Genomic DNA, 23,587 nt, shown 5'->3' with positions numbered 1-23,587 from the left:
ATCGAGTGTTTAAATTCGACGGTAACATTTGAAAAGGCATCATGTACATTTTGACACTTTCTGGGTTATTGTATATTCTGAAAGTACTTCTAATAAGCTACCTCTCCACCAAAAATGAGCAAAAGTTACTTCAGTAAAGTCTGTTTAATCATGATTTTAAATAAAGTAACATAAACAAAATCTCTGCCATCAGCAGTCCCTGTTTATATAGCCCTGTCAACCTGTCAAACAAAAGGCTACATAAACCTCGTGACGAAAAAAAAGCAACATGAAAAAAGCGCCATGTACATTCGGCGAAGAAAAACGAATCATAACAAAGCGCCCCCCTCAGTGACAGCAGGGTGATATCGACGTTGGTGATTTCAAAAGAAGTTATGTTTGTTTTTCTCAAATAAAATTACGGAAATAATGTTTTATTGAATATGTATGATCAAGTATCAACAAAAACAACGTTTTTCATCGTTTGTTATCATTAGAACATCTTATTTTGCTTTTATATAAAAATGGTAATTGAAAATGGATGCTCAACATTCAAATGCGTTTTTCTCAAAACGCATGGTTTGTACATGATGCTTTTTGAAATGTTGGCATCGAATTGTGGTTTTGCTGCCATTTAATCCCTTTCTCGTTTAAATAATTTCTCATGCGGATGGCAAAGAAAATACTTCATTTGTTTCCTATGTCATGGCTAAAACATTGCATTCAGTATTTATAAACACATCAGATTTGGATTATTTTTATTTATAAGACTTGAATAAAGAACGCAAGAAAGAATGAAAAAAAGCTACAATAATAACCTTCCGTCGGGCGGGAAGTAAATGTTGGCCCCGGTCTAACCTAAAAGGTTAGGTCGTTAGCTCAGTCCAGGTGTAGGAGTCGTCTCCCTGGGTCCTGCCTCGGTGGAGTCACTGGTAGGCAGTTGGACTCACAATCCAAAGGTCGTCAGTTCGAATCCCGGGGTGGATGGAAGCTAAGGTGTAAAAAGAGGTTTGCAATTGCCTCAACAATCAAGCCTTCCCGCATAAAGATTTCTGATGAACTTACATTAAATTTTAACGTTACAAAACGATAAAATATATAGTCATTTTGACAGTGTTTTAACAGTAGACAGCATCGTTTTTTAAGATAATTTGCGTCGTATTTTGGGACTTTACCATAAAAAAGGGGGGTTGTTATGCACCGGTACCATAAAAATTTCGAAATTTTTCCATACATTTTTTTTCCAAATACGACGCATTTTACTGTTAATCTAATGTTGCATTTTTCATCCAAAAATTCGTTCTGACTATAGACAACATCATACATTAATAATAAAAACAGCAAGCATTACAATGCATTGCACAGTAAATTTACAGTGCTTCATGGTTTTTTTCCCTACTAAATGGAACTGTAAAAACTATATTCGGACAATGAAATAAATAAGCACTACAATGTAATACACAGTGAAATTATATTTTTTTAATGTTTCTTCTGTACTTAATCTTACTTTAAAAACTATATTTGGACAGTGATATCAATCATTTATACAGTAAATTTAGCAGTATTTCTAAATTGTTTTTTTTTTTATTGCATTTTATTTAAATTTCATTTAACGCTTTCTCTCCACGCCGTTTTCTTTTGAAATTCCGGTTCAATCAAGCCATCCACGGATCGATGGAACTGGTTCACGTTTCCTTTAGTTTAGTTCCAGTGCGTCCACACTGCTCGAAAATATATTCTTGATGAAGCTGAACACGTCGTCTACTTCAATGAACGGAGCTGTCGGCATTCGCGCAATCAAGCAGCACAATCCACGAGAAATTAGCCCCTGCAGAAAAGAAAAAAAAAACTTAATTAGAGATAATTCGCTAGAAATACAAACAACATTGAACGAAAATAAAATTAGTTTGTTAACCCTCTAATGCCCAGAGCTATTTGTTTAGCATTAAAAAGTACCCCGTTTAATTTTGGTCCACTCAAACTCCGGTTGTTGGTCCTTTTTTTCTTTTGACTTTTTTTAGTTTGTACGATGATTTAATGTCAAACGAAAAACTGACGAACTGTCATTTTTTTGTACAGAGCTCACGGGCACTAGAGTAGTACGGGACAAAAGTACGCATGGGACAACGTTACGTTGATCTTTTTGATACTTAATTTTTACCTTAAAAGCTCATATTCGGGTTTTTTACTTGATTTGATGGAAGATTGTGTAAGTTATTCAGAAAAGTCACTTTTCGGCCATTTTGATCTAATATTTGAAATTTACAGAATAAGATTTTACAAAACTTCAGGTTCACAAAATCATTGAAGCCATTTCACTAGTATTTAGCCTAGCCAATTACTTTGCTAATCATAAAAGATTTTTTGTAATTTCTCTTTTTCTGATTCTGATTCAAAATCACTGAAAAAAAGTATTTCTGCCAAAATCGAACCAAAAAATAAAACTTATGCAAAAATAAAACGGTTTTAACCCTACAAATTAAACTTTACTTAGTTCAAGAATGTCAATATACTATAAAATTATCTTTATTTGGTGTTCAAAACGACCCCCCATTGAAAATTAGATGAAAAATTTAGTTTTAAACAAAAAATAAGCGAAAAATTTTTTTGCCCGCGTGGTGCGTACCTTTGCCCCACATACGGGGCACTTCATTTTTTTAGCAATTGCCTGGTTTTCGATATACAAGCGATTTGAGGGAAATCCTGGTACTACGTGGTAAACATGTCGAATCTGAAATATTTAATGGTCATCGATGACAGAGTGATGGTCATTAAGTAGCTACCTTTGCCCCGCTCTACTCTATTATTACGAATATCGAGCTGACAAAACAGCAACATGTAGTTAAACATTCTGCCCAGTTGCTGTGAAGCTTACCATGGCTTTTCAAAAAGTCAAACTTCATGCTGCACGCACACACTCTTACTTTTAATTTCTCGTTATTGTAGTGTTTGTGAGCTCCGTGTAAAAAGGGTGTCAAACTTAAAATGGATCCCGATGGTTTGACTACAGCAGTATCAAAACAGAGGTTTCAGTGTATAATAATGCAACAAATGTTTTCACTTTTACCCACAACATCGAATCTGTGCAAAAAAAAAATATATATATTTAGGTGGCAGTGCGTGGCCGAATGGTTACGCTGTCCGCTTTGTAAGCGGATGATTCTGGGTTCGATTCCCATCTACTGCAACCTTCCATCGGATGAGGAAGTAAAATGTCGGTCCCGGTCTTTGTTGTTAGGCCGTTAAGTCATTCCAGGTGTAGAAGTCGTCTCCATGCCATAAGTACAAACAACGCACCAAACCAAGCCTACTCCGGTGGAATTGCTGGCGGCGGTTGGACCCGCAATCCAATGGTGGGGTGGAAGGTTCCTTGGAGTAGAAAGAGGTTTGGATGCTCTCCCCATTCAAGCCTTCGGACTCCTAGGTTCGAGCAGAAACTTGCAATAGAGACCACAAACGACCCGGGGGTCTTTAATGTGGATGGTTTGATTTTTTTAGGTGGATCAATCGGACCGCGTACTGGACTCACAATCCAGAGGTCCGGCGGCGAGCGCCATAAAATTCTAAGTGTCAATTTTTCGGGGCTTCGTTCCAAGCTATACCCTCGTACACTTAGGTGCCCAGTGCGGCGAAGTCATTGCAGATAAAAGGAAGACACTAGTGGTTGGTACTACAAATCTGGAGCAACATTTGAAAGGGGCGGTACGACATTGCTCTTACGGCCTTTGATTACACGCGTTTAAATGGGACGAAAGGCCGTAAGAGCAATGTCGTACCGCCCCTTTCAAATGTTGCTCCAGAAATAGTGCACCAGAGCACCACTAGGAAGATGATTTTTTTTTTTAACATAAAAACTCGTTCTTCGAATTTATTGGTACAGTTGTTAAAAATGATTCAAACAAATTTAAAAAAAAATCATGTTCTTTCTTTGAAGATGTTTCTAAGGGTTGATTTTTAAAACCCAGGCATTTTCAAATTGTCTCTGATATTTCTTGTACAGAGCGGATTTGTTAGCCAGAATTTTGCTACTTCGATCTTTCGAATTAAAAATCACGAAAGCGGTCGAACTAATGTTTACAATTCTACCCCATTGTTTGCCAATTCCCGAGCATTTTGTGTCGTGCTTTTGACAGTTGTCAGTCGTTCCAATTAGGTTTTACGCCGACTCGATTTTTAGGTTAGAAATTTGACAGTTCGGCTGCACTGTTTACATTTTTTGCACGTGTGTCTAAGTAAAAATGTGTGTGCGTGTGCGCTCGTGACGTCACGCTGTAAAACCTAATTAGCGAATGCAATGCTATTCGAATTGAAAATTCCGCTCTGTACTGGTTTGATCTAATTAACGAAAAAAATACTTTTTGACTACATTTCGCAATTTTCCAGGTGCTTAATTTTTTTTTTATGAATTCTACATGAACACCTGTAACTTAGGTTAACGTAATGGGGCCGTGTCTCTGCCTTCCTCATAGAAAAAAAAAACAGAAAAAAATCCCAGGCACAAATTTCACTTCACAACCCAATACTCACTCGTGGTTGCTAAACTAATCGTCGCCATTCGGGAGCCGTACCGGATCCGTCGCCTGGTGGATCTGTCTAGTCAACACCAGCACCAGCACTGGGAACGCGTTCAGGACCTTTCCAGCGCGTCCTTCCTGCACGTCATGGCGGCTCCTCCTAGAAGACAACAAACACAAAAAATGTGGTTAATTATGACAAATGCCAGCTGTGGGATGAGATTCCGCCCCCCTGAAATTACACCGACATCAAATTACTCACCTGCAATTTTTGTTGCTTCACAACAGATCAACCCGGCGGATCTGTCCAACAGGTCCAACAAACACCGGGAGGTAGCTCCGGGAACCTCGCCAGGAACGCGTTCAAACAAGTGCCGGATGCCGATTACGCGGAAATAACCGAACCAAAAAAAACTAAACGGCGACGCGAACACGCGCGAGTGAAAAAAAATGACAGCTCGGCGCTCGCTCAACCATGGTGCGTTCGTTTCTTGAGCGTCGGCTGCACATGTTCAGTGTGTCATGGTGCGTTCGTTTTAGGAGTGTCGCACGGGTTCGGTGTAATAGTGCGTTCATTGTAAATATTATTTTTTAAAGTTTAATGTTAAATTTAAATGTTACAATCGAGATTTATATGTTAAACTGTTAAAATGTTAAAATGTTTGAATGTTTAAATGTTTAAATGTTAAAAAGTTTAAATGTTTAAATGTTTAAATGTTTAAATGTTTAAATGTTTCAATACACTCAACCCCCGGTGGTTGGTCACTTTTTCGTTTGAAAAAAACAAACTAAACTGTCACTTTTTACACGACGCACACTATCAAAACGAACGTTTGGTAGTGTATGTGAACTCCATGTAAAAGGGGTGTCAAACTAAAAAGTGACCCCGTTGGTTTGACAACAGTTGGTATCAAACCGTCGGAGTTTGAGTGTAATAAAATCAAAAAAATATAAAGTTTCAGAGTATCAAAACTTCACAATGTGTAGAAGCAATCAAACAACATTTAATTCTAAAATGTAAAAATTTCGAAAAAATCTAATATTTTTTATGTTGCCATATATTTAGTATTATTTTATGAATATTTTATTACTGAAATATTTCTATTTTCGACTCTTTTGATATTTTAATATTTATTTTTTTAAATATTTCAATGTTTTAATATTTTAACATCTTAATTTTTCAATATATTTTATAACAAAATAGTTTATTTTTCTAGTATTTCAATACTTTTCAAATGAAAATAGTTTAATATTTTAATATTTAAGTACTTTAATATTTCAATAATTTGATTTTATTTGATTTGAGCTTGTCAAAATCGTTTGTAATGTTTTGTATTTAAAATATAACTCGGTTTTCAATACTTTAATTACAAGATTCGCAATATTTAAAAATAAACCTTACACTACGCAACTAGGTATAACACTACAATGAAACTTACTGTAAAAAATAATTGGAAAAAATGCATTATGAGATTTCCAATAACAGAACCATAATATTTGGTGTAACGATAAATTTTAAGGTAGCTCTATCGGCATTCCAATAAAGGTCGAAAAAGTCAACAATAAACTTATCATAGATATTATAATATCTATTGTAACTGCATGATTTTAACAGTGCAAATCATCATATAATTTTATGCGGGATACCAAAGGTGAAACTGTCGAAATCATAAGAAAATTATTTCTGGTATGGTTACCATTTGTGATATTGTTGATATAATGTCACGACCATATAACAAAATTAAAATGGTACTATTTCCCGAATTGTTACACTTATCTTGACATATTCGAATGGTTGATTTTTTTTCCTACAATTTAATGAACGGTATCTATTCGTCATACGATTAGGATGGTTCGAAACAGCTATTGTTAGAACATAATAGTACTGTAGCCGGTATGATAAAAGTTATGATACTCGGTATGATTTAGTCAAAGAAACCTAAGCGGAAAATTTCCTAAATTTCCTAAGTCCTAATAATTGAAACAATTGCACAACAATTAATGGTACGATATAATGATTCCTCATATGTTTGGTATTATTTCAAACAGTTTTTGTATGATTGAGCCAAAAATGAATTTTAGCGAAAATTTTCTTAAGTCCCAATGATTCAAACAATTGTTCAACAATTCATGGAGAAATATAACTTTTCGCCATATGGTAAGGATTTTTCGGAACAGCTATTGTTAAAACATAAGGGTACCATAGCCGACGTAGTATTTCCAACTTGAAGCTCAGCGAAAAACTCTTAAGTCCCAATAATCCAAACAATTGTACAACAATTCATGGAACGATATAACTGTTCGCCAAACGCTTAGGATTATTTGAAACAGGTATTGTATGATTTAGCCAATTGAACTACAGCAAAAAAAAATCCAAAGTCCGAATAATTCAAATAATACTTTAACAATTCATGGAACGATATACCTGAATTCAGCGAAAATTTTCCTAAGTCCCAACAATTCAAACCATTGTTCAACAATTCATGGAACGATATACCTGAATTCAGCGAAAATTTTCCTAAGTCCCAACAATTCAAACCATTGTACAACAATTCATGGAACGATATACCTGTTTGCCATATAGTTTGTATGTAAAGCTAATTTATTTTCGTGATAATTTTTATAAGCCCAAATAATTTAATCAATTGATTGACCATTATCAGAACGATAACTGTTCGCCATGTGATTGGTCTATAATTTATTTGTATGGTTCTACCATACATGTTACGATATATTTATGATAAATTTTTCATAATAAAATGCATTTTAAACCGCCAAACGTAATGTAACTGAGATAGCTCAATTAGATAAGGCGGCAGCACCACGGAAGAATCAACAGGAGACATCATCATCAAGCGGTAACAAATCCCGGACATTACAAAAAAAAAACGCTCACCATTAATAATCATATACTTACCATTCCCGTTAAATCCATAGTTCCCAGAACATTTGTAAAGTTTATTTTTTGGCTCCTCCCTTTTCAAATGGTGTCGGTAAGTGTCGGTAAAGCAGTTCACCATTTAAAATCATATTTTATTAATTTGTGGTACGGTTCACATAAAATAAGAATTGAACAGTTTGGGGTAGGGTACGACTATGATCCACGAAAAAAATCCCTTGTAAAAATGTATTGTAACATTACCTAACGACCTATTTAATAAATTGTAGGATTGTTTGGGGAATGGAAAATGTACGGTTGCACCCTATTTGGTGTATTATTAAGATCATTTAGGAAAAATCATTCGACAAATGGTGACTGTATGGTTGTTGACTATGCGGGATGTAAATATTTTTATAATTTTGGGTTTTATGTCAAATAAGCATTGCCCAAAAAAATTACTATTACCTATATAGTATCTGAAAAACTACTTTACCGACACTACTTTGCCGAATTTGATAATATAGGAATTGTTTTTAAAATATTTTAATCGTATCATTTTACAACCAAGCTTGTTTCAAATTATAGCATCATTTTTTTTATATATCAACCCGGCCGACACCCCTCCTCAAAATCAATTTTACCGAACGCACCAGCTGTGAACTGTCGATGCGCGGAAAAGGCGGGCGGTGAAAACGGATTTTGACAGTTCTGTTTCGGCTTTTTTTCTCGGTTCTGCTGTGTCTGTTGCACATTCACATTCGTTGTTCCACTCGCCATTCAATCCAAAAGTCCCGTCAAATAAGCTCGCTCAGAAACGATCTGCGTCGGGTAATAAAACTTCCTACCTTCGTGGATGCTTCCGGAGCAGATATCTAACCCCCAGTTCCGTTTTGTCCCTTCCAGCGTGAGTGTGCGTGTGTGTGTGTGTGGTGATCCGGACCCTGAGAATCTGATAGAACCAACCAACTAACCAAGATCGAAGATGGCTCTGAATCCGCAGTACGAAGAGATTGGCAAAGGATTTGTCACCCAGTACTACGCCATGTTCGACGATCCGATGCAGCGGCCAAACCTGGTCAACCTGTACAACGTAAGTGGGGGTGCCCCGCCCCGGTCGGGTTTCGGCTGGGAATCCTGTGGAATTAGGGTCCTCCTTTCCGCTGTCGGACAAGTGGTCCTAACCTCAACTTTTCTTCCTTTTTTTTTTGCTGCGGTGCTGGGTGGAACAACAAGAGGGAAAAGAGGAATTTTCTGCATTGCCTTATTTACTTCTTTCGTACATTCGCGAAAACGACGTCAGAGTGACCTTAGCTCTGAATCATTTTTCCTTTGCTCACTCACTTTTTGTTAAATTATTTTTGGCCAGTTTTGGACGTTCGACGTGAAGACTTTTTACGCTTTGGTATCTTTCACAAGGTCATAATGGCAAAATGTAAACAAACAAGCGTTATCTCTCAAGTAAAATGCTTGATAAAATCAGGAGTTTTTTTTTTTAAAAAAGGTCCAATAAACCAAATTTTCAGTTTTTGCTTTTTGGGTGTTTTTTAATACCCCTGACTCAAGACGGTTTCAAAAACACCCAAAAAGCAAATTTGGTTTATTGGAGCTTTTAAAAAAAACTCCACAATTTAACTGTCATGCTTTGTTAATTTAAAAAAACATGCTAATTGATAAAACATGCTTTTTAAGAGGTATTGGTTGATTTCCAAAATTCAATTTAATTTAAAAGAATTTAAATACATTAATTTTCGATCACTTTTTGAATTTACGAAAAAAAAAATCCTAAACTTTTAAGTTTTGTACCGATCTGTGGTCTATAATTAAAAATTTGTTAAAAGATTAAAAATGCATAAATAACTGTCATTATTTTTAAAAATCGAAAAACTGCAAATATTTCGCTAAAATCAAACTTTCGGTGGATATATCTTGAAAACGGAGCCCTTTATCAAAAAATCTGTAAAGTAATTTTCGATTGCAAATACAATTTTGCATTAAATATAACGTCAATTTTTTTTTTTGCATTAAACTTTGATTTTTTTCGAAATCAAAAAATACGTATATTGGGAAATTGAGTTTCTGTGAAAAAAAGTTGATTAAAAAATCAGCATTTTTTTTCCGTGTACCTATTTTTTTCTCAATAGTCCTCAACAATACCTGCAACTTTGCCGAAGACACCAAATTGATCAGAATATTCACTCAAAAGTTACAGCTGTTTGAATATTTACATACCATTTTTGTATGGACAGCAGCCAAAATTGTATGGAGACTTGTATGGGTAAACCAATGACGCAAAATAGCTTATTTTGTCATAGGGAAGACCCCCACAAAGTTTGAGTCGAATCAAAAACACAAAAAAAAAATGGTCGAAATCGGACGATTTCGTAGAGAGTTGCTCGATTAAGTTTTTTGGTCGAAATGGAGTTAAACAAAAAAAAAAAGAAGTTGTCTTTATAGCTGTCGGCCATCGTGTCGCCAACTATTTATTGCTAGTACCAACCAGCGACCTCTGGATTATGAGTCCCCTGCGCTGTCCGATTGATCCATACTGGCGGGACCGAAATGAAGTACACCAGAGTGAAAATAAACTTGACAATATTTAAAAAAAAAATCTCCCCTAAAAGAGCACCCAGCTAGCCAATCTGAGCGTAGAAATATGTACCCTCCCTGCAAAGGTTTATGAATTGATCTCAGATGAAAGGTTCTCCAAATCTCTAAATTGGAAATGTGACCATCTGGAACAGAACTGCAAAATCCTAATTAAAACATAAACTGATTTTTTTTTATAAATTACAAGTCGAAATTTCAAAAGTGCTAAAAAAATGAAATATAGAAATTCGAAAATACTAACTTACAAAAACTACGAAATTGTAACATTCAAAAATTCTATTTTTACCTAAATTCAAAAAAAATTCTAGAATGAAATATTAAGAATTTAGGAATTTCAAAAAAAAAAATGAATTAGAAATTCATTAATTATAAAACTAGAAATACTAAAATTTTTAAAATTATAAAAATGCTAAATTATGGAATTATGAACATATGAAATTATGAAGTTATGAAATTATGAAATTGTAAAATTATGAAGTTATGAAATTCGAATATTATAAAATTATAAAATAAGGCTGGTACAAATTTATTGATTTTTTATTCTTTAATCTTTAAATTCAATCATTTCAAATTTCCTAAATAAAAAAAACTGGAAATTAGAAATGCTTAAATTATAAAACTAGGAATATTAAAATTTTAAAATTATAAAAATACGAAATTATGGAATCATGAAAATATGAGATTATGAAATAATAAAATAATAAAATTATAAAATTATGAAATGATTAAGTTATGAAATTTGAATGTTAAAAAATTATACAATAAGGTTGGTACAAATTTATTGATTTCATTTTTGCTTAAATTCAAAATTTTATTTTTTTTATTCTTTAATTTTTAAATTCTTAAATTTTGAGCATTCAAATTTTTGAATTTTAAAGTTATTTAAATTTTAAATATTAAAACTTGTAAATTTGTAATTCTCAAATTCTTAAGAAAAAAAATAACTAAATTTGAAAAACTTAAAAATTAAAAAATCAAAAATTTAAATACTTAAAATTTAGGAATTTAAAAATTAAAGAATAAAAAAATTAAAATTTTGAATTTAGGATAAAAAAATCAATAAATTTGTACCAGTCTTATTTTATAATTTTCTAACATTCGAATTTCATAACTTCATCATTTCATAATTTTACAATTTCATTATTTCACAATTTCATATTTTCATAATTCCATAATTTTGTATTTTTATAATTTTAAAATTTTAGTATTCCTAGTTTTATAATTAAAAAATTTCTAATTTTCAGTTTTTTTTTATTTAGGAAATTTGAAATGATTGATTTCTTATTTTTGTTGATGATAAATTATTGTTGTTGAACGTTTTTGAATAAACGTTTTCAATCTATTTAATTTCAACTTTCTGCATATTAAGCTTAAACTTTTAAAAGTTTACGAAATAACAAGTTTGCTTCTTCGAAAAAGTATCGCGTGTTTTCACGAAAACCATTGTTTATTCAGAATTTTACTAGCTTTAGATAGCTTTGGATAAATATGTTTTGTATTTAAGAAATTTGAATAGAACAATTAGGCCGATGCTTATATTTTTGGCGACAAAAACTTTAAATAAAATTTGTTACTCAGAGCTGTGAATGTGTTTTTCAATTCTCGACCAGAAAGCCTTATGCAATGTTTTCTAAAAATAATCAAATTGATTTATTACTAGTTTTCACAATGCACATTTAAATTTTTGTCAATAAATATTTTTTTGGTTACAAAAACTTGAAATAAATTTTTTTATATTCGTGTTCTAGCGTGTTGCTCGTACTGACTCAGAGCAAGGGCGAGATGTAGGTGTAAGAGCAGTGCGTGTTCATCGGGAACCTGGTGCATAAGATCGGTCAAGACCCGTTCTTACACTGAAAATTGCGAAAAACTTGAAATAAAATTATTGTTTTAAGCCCTTTCAAACAGCTATTCTTGATTATAAAACATTGAAATATTTATTTATTTGTTTTTTTTTTTGTTTTGGGAAAATCGTCGAAAACCGACGAAAACCATATAAACAGTGTACGCGAGCTGTCAAATGACGTCACCGCGTAAAACCTAATGGCAATGACCAGTTGACACCCTGGTTTGGAAGTGTAAACAATCCTGTTTTTCGCGGTGCTCTTTTTTCGATTTTTTTTCGTTGCTTACGGTACGGTCACCAGTGATTCGGCATCCTGTCGGACCAGGAGGACTCCGCGGACACGGGAGTGCAAAATGCGACCGAAAAAACGTCGCAAACGGGCCAAGTGTTAAATGCGCAAAAACGTAAGCTCGACGACGACAATCCTAACCTCGAAGAGGAAACACCGCCCAAGAACCCGTACAACACCCGTTCGGCAAAAGCAGCGGCAGCGGCAGCAGCAGCAGCAGCAGCGGCAGCAGCGGCAGCAGCAGCAGCAGCAATGGACGAGGGAGACACTAGCAGTGATGGCGAGGGATCGGTGATTGTCGATGCAAGCATACCGATCAGCAACCAGTTCGACGGACTAGAGGACGAGCAGGGTGGCGACCAAAATTCGCTGCCGTCAATTCCAACAGCACCACCGGTGCTGAAAATCGGCGAACCAACCAAAGCGAAGAAGGTGCGAATTCCCCCCATCTCGGTGGTCGGTAAATCCACCCGGCAGCTGCGCGAGTTCCTGGGCAAAAGTAACATCGCGCAAACGGCGTACAACATGAAGGCGACTAAGAGTGGCGTGCAACTGTTGTGCTCGGGTGATGACAGTTACCGTGGTGCGGTTCGAGCTCTCCGGACTGCCAACATCGAGTTTCACACATACACGCCCGCGGCCGAACAGCCGATGAAAGTTGTCCTCTCGGGACTACCGGTGTACGATGTGGACGAGTTGGAAACTGAACTCGCCGGACTCGGCATCCACGTGTCCGAACTGAAGCTTTTCTCCCGGAAGGTGGTTGGGATGGAGGAGAGTGCGCTCTACTTGCTACATTTCCCGAAAGGTAGCATGAAATTAGCGGATCTGCAAAAGATAAAGGCCATTTTCAACATCGTTGTGAGGTGGCGATACTTCGAACGCAAACCAACCGATGCCGTTCAGTGCCATCGTTGTCAACGTTTCGGCCACGGAATGCGAAACTGCAACCTGGCCGCACTGTGCGTTAAATGCGGCGAAAAGCATTTCTCGGCGGATTGCAGACTGCCGAACAAAGCAGAGTTCGCGAGGGCTGACAAAAGCGCGACGCGGGAGGCGATCAAGTGCGCGAACTGCAGCGGCCAGCACACCGCCAACTACCGGGGGTGCCCAACCAGGAAAAATTACCTGGCCAAGCTAGCCGAAAAGAAAGCCGAGCTCCGTAACGTGCAGCCCCCAACCCTGCGTCCCTTCCGCAACACCGTGCCGCACCACGGCAACCCCGGCAACAATTCAACGGCCGACACGTCGGCCATGACCTTCGCCGAAGCCCTGTCCCAAGGGAACAGCAACAATTCCAACAGTAACCTGTTCACCATGTCGGAGTTTCTCACCCTTGCGAGGGAAGTGTTCGCTCGGCTGAAAAGCTGCAAATCCCGACAAGACCAACTCGAGGCTCTCGTGGAGCTTACCGCCAAGTATATCTACAATGTCTAACGTTGTAGATAAATTGCGCGTGGCTAACTGGAACGGACGATCCGTTCACAACAAGAAGCTCGATTTTTTCGACTTCCTACTGCGGCACGAGGTGGACGTGGGAATCGTGACCGAAACCTGGCTACACGAAGAACTCGCCTTCTACCATCCAAAGTTCTCCTGTGTGCGCTTCGATCGTGACTCAGCCGATGCCGAAAGAGGCGGCGGCGTCCTGATAGCGGTTCGAAAGGGCATCGCGTATAAGGAACTCGACTTTTCGACCAAGGTCATCGAGATTGTTGGTATTTCCATCAGCACGGCGGACGGAAACGTACACATCACCGCAGCTTACTTTCCCGGTGCGAGACGCAGTTCGGTATGGACGCAATTCCGTCGCGACATCTCCACAATTACGCGTGGGCACGAGCCGTTCTTTGTTGTCGGTGATCTCAACGCTCGCCATCGTTCCTGGAACTGTGCTCGTGCGAACAAAGCGGGGACAATCCTGTGCCAGGAAGCAGCCAGCCGCAATTTTTTTGTTCATTTTCCTGACGCATTTACCTTCCACCCGTCGGGCCGCGGTCGGCCTTCAACGTTGGACCTGGCGCTGTCCAACAACCTGTTGGACATGACGAAACCGATCGCCCTGAACGAATTGTCGTCGGACCATCGGCCAGTGCTGTTTGACGTCAGTCTATCAGCCCCTGTCGAACGGTCAACTCCAAAATTTCGCTGCTATGCACGAGCTGACTGGCCTCGCTTCCGAAGGGAGATAAGTGAGAAACTCGACCTGTTGAATCCCGAAATTACCACTCTCAATACGGAAGCCGATGTTGACACAGCTGTCGAGTTTTTGACCACAGTCTTGTTGGATGCGGAAGCCGTTTCAGTACCTGAAGTCCATCAACGAACCTACCAACCCGCTACGATCCCGGAAAACACCCGTAAGCTGATTGTGCTGCGCAACACGCGACGTCGTCAGTGGTACAGGAGACGGGACCCGATCTACCAGGACATCGAGTCGTCCCTGAACCGGCGAATCCGAGAAGAATGCAACCAGGCAAAGTTCAACAAGTTCAAGGAAACACTTCGCACGATGCACGATAATCGGGACACACTCTGGCGAATCACCAAGGCGCTGAGAAAGACAACCAAGTACAGTCCTCCTCTGCGCCAGGGCGACAATAGGTCTATTCCCGTACTTGCAAAATTGCAGAATTTCTGCAGCTTCTGCAGAATTCTGCAGCCAGCATAAGTCACTTTTTTGCAGCACGTTCCCGTACTTTTCAGCTCGCTCTCTTCATCTCTCTCTTTTGCAGAAGTTCTGCAAGGAGAGAAGCGGCAAAAATTTTGCCTGGGTAGCGCGTTCCAGTACTTTTTCTGCAACATTGTACACAGTTGAGTGGATTTACTCAAACTGGGTATTAAAGTTTTTTAATTATTTCAAAACATTAAAATAAAGGGATTGAGAAAAATAGTAATAGAAAGGAGTTTATCTCTAGAACGGGGGCATTATTTTTTTTATTCAGCTCAACATTTTATTTAAAAGATCAAGCATGTATCATTTATTAGGTAACTAGAAATTAATTATGCTTAGGTAGAAATTATACATTAGAAACAATTCAAAACTTTTACATTAAGTAAAAAAATATAAATGAGAGTTGCAGGTACGTTTAACTAATATAATACAAAAAATGACAAACAAAGATTTAATATAGAAGGGACCATAAATACACGTTTTAATAGCAAAATGTTTGAAAGATTATTCAGGATAACATAAATAAATTATGACTGGATGTCACATGGAAGAACAACGGTGACGCAGCGAAATTGACGAATTAAAAAAAAATAATCACTAACTCATAAATTTAGAAATCTGGACAATTTATTATTTGTCAATTAAATTTTCCTATTATTTAAACACACATATTCAGTCTATTCAAAAACAATTGCATATAAAAATATATTCCTAAACAAATATTTATTTGAAATTATTTAACACAAAGAAATGTGCCTTTTAAATGTTTTTAAAAACCATTTGTTTTTATAATACATTTTTTTGGTTGAGGCATTAGCCGTGCTGTAATACTGGCTTTAATTTTTTTTTGTCAGGTCAAAATATTAACATCCATCACACCAAATTGCAGTAACTTTTCAACAAGAAAGAGAAGAGAGAGCTTGCAGAAAAGTACGGGAACGGTTTTGCTGCAACTTTTACCTCTCTCACTGCAGAAGTTCTGCCTGAGAGAAAAGTTACTTTTGTTGCAGAAAAGTATGGGAACGCTCTGCTGCCGTTTTTGTGCAGAATTGCAGAATTCTGCAGTACGGGAATAGACCTAATATCATCGCCTCCTCATCCGAGAAGGCACAACTACTGGCGGCAAGCTTCGCTCGTGCCTGCATCTGGTGCAGGTGGTTATGTCTCTACATGACCAATAAGACAAAGAACTTTGTACAAAACTCTGAAAAAAGATTTTTATTTATATTTTTTAAATTCTTTGCAAATTTATTTAATCCTGAATAATTAATTCTTATTTAAAGATTTCAATTATTGGCACCTCTGTAGAAATAAATTGCGAACACACGAAAATATTGACAAAAAAGTATGGTTCGGAAAATGTCCCCTTCCCCTCCACAAAAATCCGGAAAATCAAGTACCTTACAACTGCTATCGAAATGGCAATTTTCAAGTCCAGTCTAAAAACCATGTTGCCCAAAATCGTATGGATAGGTTAATGTCCCCCCGGGAAGACCTTCCCTCAGGTCCATGTTTACTCCGGGTGTGGCCAATCCTGTCAAAATGGCCATTTTCATTACCAGTAACAAAAACCATGAATTTTGATACCCATATTGCCCCAATTTGTATGGTTCCGTAAATGTCCTTCCGTGAGAACCTTCCCCAAGGCACTGGCCACTCCGGGTGTGACCAGTCTTGTCAAAATGGCCATTTTCATTACCAATATCAAAAACCACGAATTTTGATACCCATATTGCCCCAATTTATATGGTTCGATAAATGTCCCCGGTAGAACCTTCCCCAGGGCCATGGCCACTCCGGGTGTGGCCAATATCCAACCAGTTTGGTCCCAACCCCATTGCCTCAAATCATTCTGGTTTTCCGGTGACCTTCCTAACAGTCTTCATTAGAACAGAATTCCTCCCAATTTGGTGCACAACCTGTGTCTATCAATGTGTGCATGTGTGTGTCTGAGCAATAAAATTACCAACGTGGATCCGTCTTTGATGAAACCGCGTTAGGTACTGAAATTATCTGAGGCTATCTGTTAGCTTAAATAGTTCGCATGAAATGTGGCAACCATGGTGCAACATTCTCGCGTGACAGTCCCACGAAAGCAGGAGACTAGGCAAAAATTGTTAAGAGCTCTCAGCCAATCAGCAGCCGGGATTTTTCCTGCATTATTTTTTTCTTTTCATCTTAACTTTTAAATACTTTAACAAAGTTTTATCAACTATGTGAGGTAGTCTACTTGCAATTTAAGACTTCCCCTTTCGTTTGGTGGATAAAGCATACAGATTGCTTGAATGGGGTGGAAGATATAAGCGTTTAAACAATTACAAAAATCGTTACACTTTCGCTTCGCGAAATTTTGGATTGACACCCGTAGACATGCCTCGTGCCAGATGATCCAACGACTGTCGCAGAGGTGAACAACTCCGTTGATTTCATCGATCGGACCCCGCTGGCGGACGGCCATTCGTGGCTGGTTCGTCCCAAGGAAGTGGCACAGCTCATCCGAAGACTCAAGGCCAAAAAAACCCCTGGCAAGGACCAATTGCGGAACATCGTGCTGAAGCGGCTTCCCCGGAAGGCGCACATATTCATTGCAAAAGTATTCTCCGCCTGTGTCCGACTCGGATACTTCCCAGCCGCGTGGAAACATGCGGTGGTGATAGGCATTCCGAAGCCAAACAAAGACGCCACAAACCCTTCGAACTACCGGCCGATCAGCCTGCTGCCAACCCTCAGCAAACTCCTGGAACGGTTGATTCTGGGGCGCATCGAGCTACACCTGGAGAACACAAGGATTATTCCGGACGCTCAGTTCGGGTTCAAGCGAGGACACTCCACCAACCATCAACTCGTTTGACTTGTTAAGGAGGTGCGCGCGAACTTCGCGCGACGCAGATCCGCCGGTTTGGTGCTCCTAGACGTCGAGAAGGCATACGATTCGGTGTGGCAAGAAGCGATCTTGCACAAGATGACCGAGCTGACTTCCCGCTGTACGTCCTGAAGATTGTCCGATCGTTTCTTCAACACCGCTCGTACCACGTTGCGGTGAACGGACACGTGTCGGACCGGCACGAAGTTCTCTACGGCGTCCCGCAAGGCGCTGTTTTAAGTCCTACGCTCTACAACATCTTCACGGCGGACCTAGCAATGATCGACGGTGTCAGCTACTTCCTCTTCGCCGACGACACGGGGTACCTCGCGTCGGACTCCGACCCGGTCATCGTAGTCACCAAGCTGCAAGCTGCTCAAAACGCCATCGAACGCTACCAGAAGAAGTGGAAGGTGAAAACAAACGCCGAGAAGTCCCAAGCGATATTCTTTACCCGAAAGCGAAGTCCACGCAACCTGCCCCGCAGGGAGGTGTCGGTGTGGGGTAGCGAGGTGCCATGGTTGGATGAAGTCAAGTATCTGGGGGCCTCCCTGGACAAGAAGCTGACTCTCGCCAAGCACATCCAGAACGCCACGATCAAATGCGGTAAGATCACCAAGATGCTCTATTCTCTCGTTAACCGGCGGTCCCACCTGGATATCAACTCTAAGCTGCTGCTCTACAAGACGGTGTTCAAGCCGGCGATGACGTACGGTTACCCGGCGTGGTACGACTGTGCCGCTTCCCACCGGAAGAAACTTCAAGTCAAGCAGAACCGGCTGTTGAAGATGATGCTAAACCTGGATCCTTTCCACCCGACTGACGACGTCCACAGGATGGCTAAGATGGAGTTGATCGACGATTGGCTCCAGCGAGTGCTACCGAAGTTCTGGATGGGGTGCGCCACCTCAGTCAATCCCCTGCTGCAGCGGTTGTCCCCTTGAGCTGTGATTTTAGATTAAGTAACACCTCCTTTCCTCTAACTATCCCACATCTATTAGCTATTTCGAAGGTTATTTTCGCAATTTTTTTCCTTCTCTGTCCAATTCGTTCTCCTTAGTAAGAGTAAACTCTATCCTCATTAAGAACAAATCAGCTGTTGAAAGGTAGTCCATATCTCAGCTCAGGATAACAACTGCACCAATGTATTTGTTAAAGCAACCAAATAAATGAAATGAAATGAAATAATGGCAATGACGGATTCACTACTGTTGTGAAGAAAGGCAAATCTAAGGGCATCTCCAGTGCTGGGGTGCAAATCAAATTCGGCTCATGAATACCGAGATCAAATTTTCCACCTTGAGAAAACTCCGTCAACCCCACAAGCCCACCGCGGGGGGCAAATATGGGTTTTTATCATTTTTTGCTCTCATTTACCTTCAAAATCAATAGTTATGTGTTGATTCATGCTTAGAAATGCTGAAAGTTTATTAAACTATTTAATCCTATTGAAAATTTCAAAGAATTTTATTTTTCGAAAATGTCGAAAGTTAAACCATTTGCTACCCCGTTTGATTTCCACCAAATTTGCTCTCGAGTTTGCCCCCGAGTCTCCCACCGCGCGTAGCAAAATTAAAAAAATTAACAATTCAAAAATTCAAAAATTAAAAAAATTAACAATTCAAAAATTAAAAAATTTAGAAATCAAAAAACTAAAAAATTGAAAATTAAAAATTTTAAAATTGAAAAATACAAAAATTTAAAAATGCGCTTAACTAGCTTATTTTTTTTTCAAAAATTTAAAATTGCAAAAATTCAAAAAGTCAAAAATTTTAAAATTTTAAAATTCAAAAATGAAAAATCAGAAATGCGATTAAGGGGTTACATACATGTAGAAAATCACAAAATTTTATATTACAGAATATGTGATAAATCCACTCAGAAGATGATTATTAATCACTGCTGAAAGTTTTATGAAGATATTTCATGATTAAACTGAGTTAGAGACGATTTAAGTTCAAAATTTTGCCATGCGCAAAGCGGACTGTCATACTTTGTTGGCATTTTTCTCTAAACCCCTAGTTGTTTTACGGGTGCCACGATATCTCGAGATGGGATGGACCAAATTGGCTGAAATTTGAGGTGAAGACTCTCAAGATGTATTTCGTGTGCATGACGAAGCCCAATTTTTAAAATAAGCTTTTTAAAAAAATACAAAAATCAAAAGTTAATGGTTTTTTTATATGAAAAACACAAAAATATTTTTATCTTTTTTTAAAATAAACTTTTTGAAAATCGGGCTTCGTCATGCACACGGAGTCGGTTTAACGAGTCTTCACCAAAATTTTGAGCCAATTTGGTCAAGACAATGTTGAGATATCATGGCACTCGTTTTTTGAAACTGCTCACTTGATATTGCTACATCTCGGCAACGATGCAACCAAATATCTTCAAATTTGTTTTGAAAGTAGGTGAAAATGTAAAAAGAATTAAAAATGAGTTGATGTGTGTGCTCATACTAACCTCTGACTTTTTTGCCGATATACATGTATATAACCCCTTAAATAGCTTAATTTTTGTTTGTTTTTTAATTGAAATAGCTATTTTTTTATTTTTTCAATTTCTGTTTATTTTTTTCAATCTTTTAATTTTTGTTATTTTTCCAAATTTTTCTATTTTTTGATTTTTTTTTAAATTTTATTTTTTTTGATTTCCTTTAAATGTGTTATTTTTTTAAATCTTAATTTTTTAAATTTTTTCTTGGATTAAAAAAAAATATGTTTTTTAACTTTAGATTTTTTTTTCAATTTTTTAATTTTTTATTTTTTTTATTTTTCCAATTTTGTTTAATATTTTTAATTTTTTTGATTTATTTTTTAATTTTTTTGTTTTTTTTTATTTTGATTTTGATTGAATTTTTTTTATTTTTTATTTTTTGTAATTTTTCTTAAGTTTTTTGAATTTTTTTTAAATATTTTTAATTTTTTAAATATTTTTAATTTTTTAAAATATTTTAAATTTTTTTAAATATTTTTAATTTTTTGGATTTTTTTTATTTTTAAATTTTTTTAAATTTGTTTAAATTTTAAATTTTTTTTGTATTTTTTTTAATTTTTTTTTATATTTTTTATTTTGTTTAAATTTTTTTAATTTTATTTTTTTTCAATTTTTGTTTTTTTTTATTTTATTTTTTTATTTTTTTTTAATTTTGTCCTTTTTTTAATTTTTTTTAAATTTTGTCCTTTTTTTATTTTTTTTATTTTGCAATTTTTTTTGTTTTTTTTTTTTAAATTTTGTCCTTTTTTAATTTTTTATTTTTTTGTACTTAAAAAAAACAATTTAATTTTTTTTCCGTGCAAGATTCAGTTTTCCGTGCATAATTCCATTTGCCGCAGTAGCAAACCAGCAGAATAGCGGGTAGCAAAGTGAAATCCCGAAGAACTGAGAGCAAATTTGCTACCGCGACAGGGTTGACGTCGGGTGCAAATTTGATTTGCTTCGACGTTTGCTACCCGCGCTGGAGATGCACTAAGAGGCAATAAGAGGAAAAAAGTGCCCGAAAAGAAAAGCCATCTACACCCGATGGGCGAAGGTTGGATGACAATGGACAAGCGGTGAAACAACCAATAGTAGCTCCAAAGAGAAGACTGTGGAAGCCTACAGTTTGACAATTTAATCTAATTTTGTGAAATTGTAAAACAAAAGTTGAACTTGGCCGAATTATGGAAACAAAAGGCCAGTTTGTTAAATAAAAAAAAACCCTGTCGAATTTCTTTGCTCTCGCGAGGGAGATGATGACGCGGTTTCCGACCTGCCGTAACAAGGCGGAACAATTTCTGGCACTCGGGGAGCTGACGATTAGGTACATCTACAAAGAGGTTCGGTGGTGTAGAGGTTAAGTCGTTAGCTCAGTCCAGGTGCAGTCCAGGCCTTCAGACACCTAGTTTCGAGTAGCAATTTGTTTTGAGTTCAATCCGTTTCGGGGTTCTATAATTGACTATTAAACTTTTCGAATTTTAGGAAAGTACTTTAGAAGTTATGACCTGTTTTCTTCTACCTTTTTAGGCGGAACTCTCCTTCATGTCGTTCGAGGGCCAGCAAATCCAGGGAGCGGCCAAGATTCTGGAAAAACTGCAAGTAAGTATTGACTGAATGGAATTCTATTCTATATGAAGAAACTTACACTGTCTTTCTTTTTAATTCTCCAGAGCCTAACCTTCCAAAAGATCAACCGAGCCCTGACGGCGGTCGACTCGCAGCCCATGTTCGACGGTGGCGTCCTCATCAACGTCCTCGGCAGACTACAGGTGAGAATAAGAACCCTTCTTTTTACCTTGTTTTTAGATTAGAGCTCGCGCGCGCGTTTTTTTGCCAGCAGGACATTCCAACTAATGTCGATCTTTTTTCGTGTCTCTCTCTCTCTTTCGATTCCCTCTTTTTTTCGATTTGGTTTCGTTTCGCACTTTGTCCTGAAAAAAAAAACATTCCGAAAAATAAACAAACAATTCCCTCGGGTTCCGGTAGACCGACGAAGACCAGCCCCACGCGTACACGCAAACGTTCGTGCTGAAACCGATCGGAACGAGCTTCTTCGTGCAGCACGACGTCTTCAGATTAGCGCTGCACGACATGGCGTAGCGCGGCGTGTGATTACTTCTACCTACTTGTCTGCTATTTTATGATGCTGCTGCTACTACTAAAACTGTTACAGAGAAGAAGAAGAGGAAGAGGAGGGAAGATGCTAAAGCTAGGATTCTATCGAATTTTATAAACACAGCAATTTAAAGAAAAGGGGGAATTATTAGTAAACTTAAATCTGTCTGTCCTCTAGTTTGCTTTCACAAGTTCTCTCTATCTCTTAACTCAAAGAAGGAATCGCGACGATATTTCTGTTCTGTTCTGTTTTTTTTTGTAATCCACGCGACGATAAGTGAAGAACTATAAATAATAAATTATTTAAACTTAACCTCACTCGAGAAGCGATTATTTGCGGGGCTTTTTTTTGGTGGGACCGATCAGACTCGAAAACGGTGAAGGTACGTTTATCCTTTTGCTTTCGTTCGTTTTGCGTTCTGTTTGCACCTTAACACAAATCTTACCCAGAGAGTGTTCTCTTCTTAAGTTGTGCCTCACATTTAATTCTCTAATCTTCCCCACCATAAAAATCTAAATCCCATCAAACTAATTTCCCGCTTAATCTTCCAGTGCGACGACGATCCACCGCACGCGTACGCCCAGGTGTTTGTGCTGAAACCGCTCGGGACGTCCTTCTTCTGCGCCCACGACATTTTCCGCCTGTGCATCCACAACTCGGCGTAATCGACGGAAACATTAAACATAACCAGGAATGTGAAAACGAAATGTTGGGTAAATGATAATAAAAAATCACGTTAATTTAAGATAAATTAATCGCAACGGGGTGTGTTTCGAATTTTGGTGAAGAATGTTCCCTAACTGCATATTTTAAAAGTTGTGGGGTCCCCGGAGCATTAAAACGTTCCGCAGGTACTCTCAAGTTTCTTTCTCTGCCCTAAATCAATCCACTTCACAGGGTAGCCACTCAAGTCGGGAAATCGGGAAAGTCGGGAAAAAGTCGGGAATTCGCCAAAATCCGCAAAAAAATCGGGAAAAAGTCGGGAATTTATAATGTTTTGTCAAAAAGTCGGGAAATGTCGGGAGTTCTAGGCATACTTGTTTGAAAATTATTTTTCAATTCTTGAATAATTTTGTTTTTTTTTTAACAATTTTTCAATTGAATACACTGAATTATGCTTTAGTGTACAGCAAATTCTGATTTTCGTTTTCAGTTTATATTTACTGAAAAATGCACTACTGAAATTTTCAGTTAGTTTTTCTGTGGAGCTGTCAAAGTTTGCAGAAATTTCAGCAAGTTTTCGTTTTCAGTAGTGCAGATTTCAGTAAATTTAACTGAATTCAGTAATGAGAAATTGGTGTGTAACTTACTTTAAATTTATGGTTCTTCCCACTTTTTTA

General features: G+C 37.5%; 1 protein-coding gene and 1 long non-coding RNA gene across 3 annotated transcripts; one reads left to right on the top strand and one right to left on the bottom strand.

Moving 5' to 3' along the window:
- Positions 1-1,562: 1,562 nt before the first annotated feature.
- Positions 1,563-4,900, bottom strand: LOC120427229 (uncharacterized). Its single transcript, XR_005606839.2, has 3 exons — positions 4,756-4,900; positions 4,507-4,653; positions 1,563-1,807 (listed from the first exon to the last, which is right to left on the bottom strand). It is a non-coding gene; the product is annotated as an uncharacterized LOC120427229 (long non-coding RNA).
- A 3,146-nt stretch (positions 4,901-8,046) lies between these two features.
- LOC120427227 (probable nuclear transport factor 2) lies at positions 8,047-23,008 on the top strand. Of its 2 annotated transcripts, XM_039592091.2 has the most exons (6): positions 8,047-8,202; positions 8,278-8,464; positions 21,659-21,730; positions 21,802-21,900; positions 22,118-22,225; positions 22,799-23,008. In XM_039592091.2, the coding sequence occupies exons 2-6, from the start codon at positions 8,357-8,359 to the stop codon at positions 22,910-22,912; spliced, it is 501 nt and encodes a 166-aa protein (XP_039448025.1). In that variant the 5' UTR covers positions 8,047-8,202; positions 8,278-8,356; the 3' UTR covers positions 22,913-23,008. The 2 variants fall into 2 exon arrangements, with proteins under 2 accessions (XP_039448025.1, XP_039448023.1); XM_039592089.2 differs by lacking the exon at positions 22,118-22,225 and having other exon boundaries at positions 8,056-8,202.
- The last annotated feature ends 579 nt before the right edge of the window (positions 23,009-23,587 follow it).

The sequence above is a fragment of the Culex pipiens genome, chromosome 1 (assembly GCF_016801865.2).
Source record: "Culex pipiens pallens isolate TS chromosome 1, TS_CPP_V2, whole genome shotgun sequence".
NCBI classification, from domain to species: domain Eukaryota; kingdom Metazoa; phylum Arthropoda; class Insecta; order Diptera; family Culicidae; genus Culex; species Culex pipiens.
Note: the sequence above shows the minus strand (reverse complement) of the source record. Positions and strands in the feature narration are given on the sequence as shown.

Coding starts and splice junctions, on each gene's coding strand:
- LOC120427227 (XM_039592091.2), top strand. CDS start 8,357: ATGGCTCTGAATCCGCAGTACGAAGAGATTGGCAAAGGATTTGTCACC. Junction 21,731..21,801: donor AGATTCTGGAAAAACTGCAA/GTAAGTATTGAC, acceptor TTAATTCTCCAG/AGCCTAACCTTCCAAAAGAT. Junction 21,901..22,117: donor ACGTCCTCGGCAGACTACAG/GTGAGAATAAGA, acceptor GGGTTCCGGTAG/ACCGACGAAGACCAGCCCCA.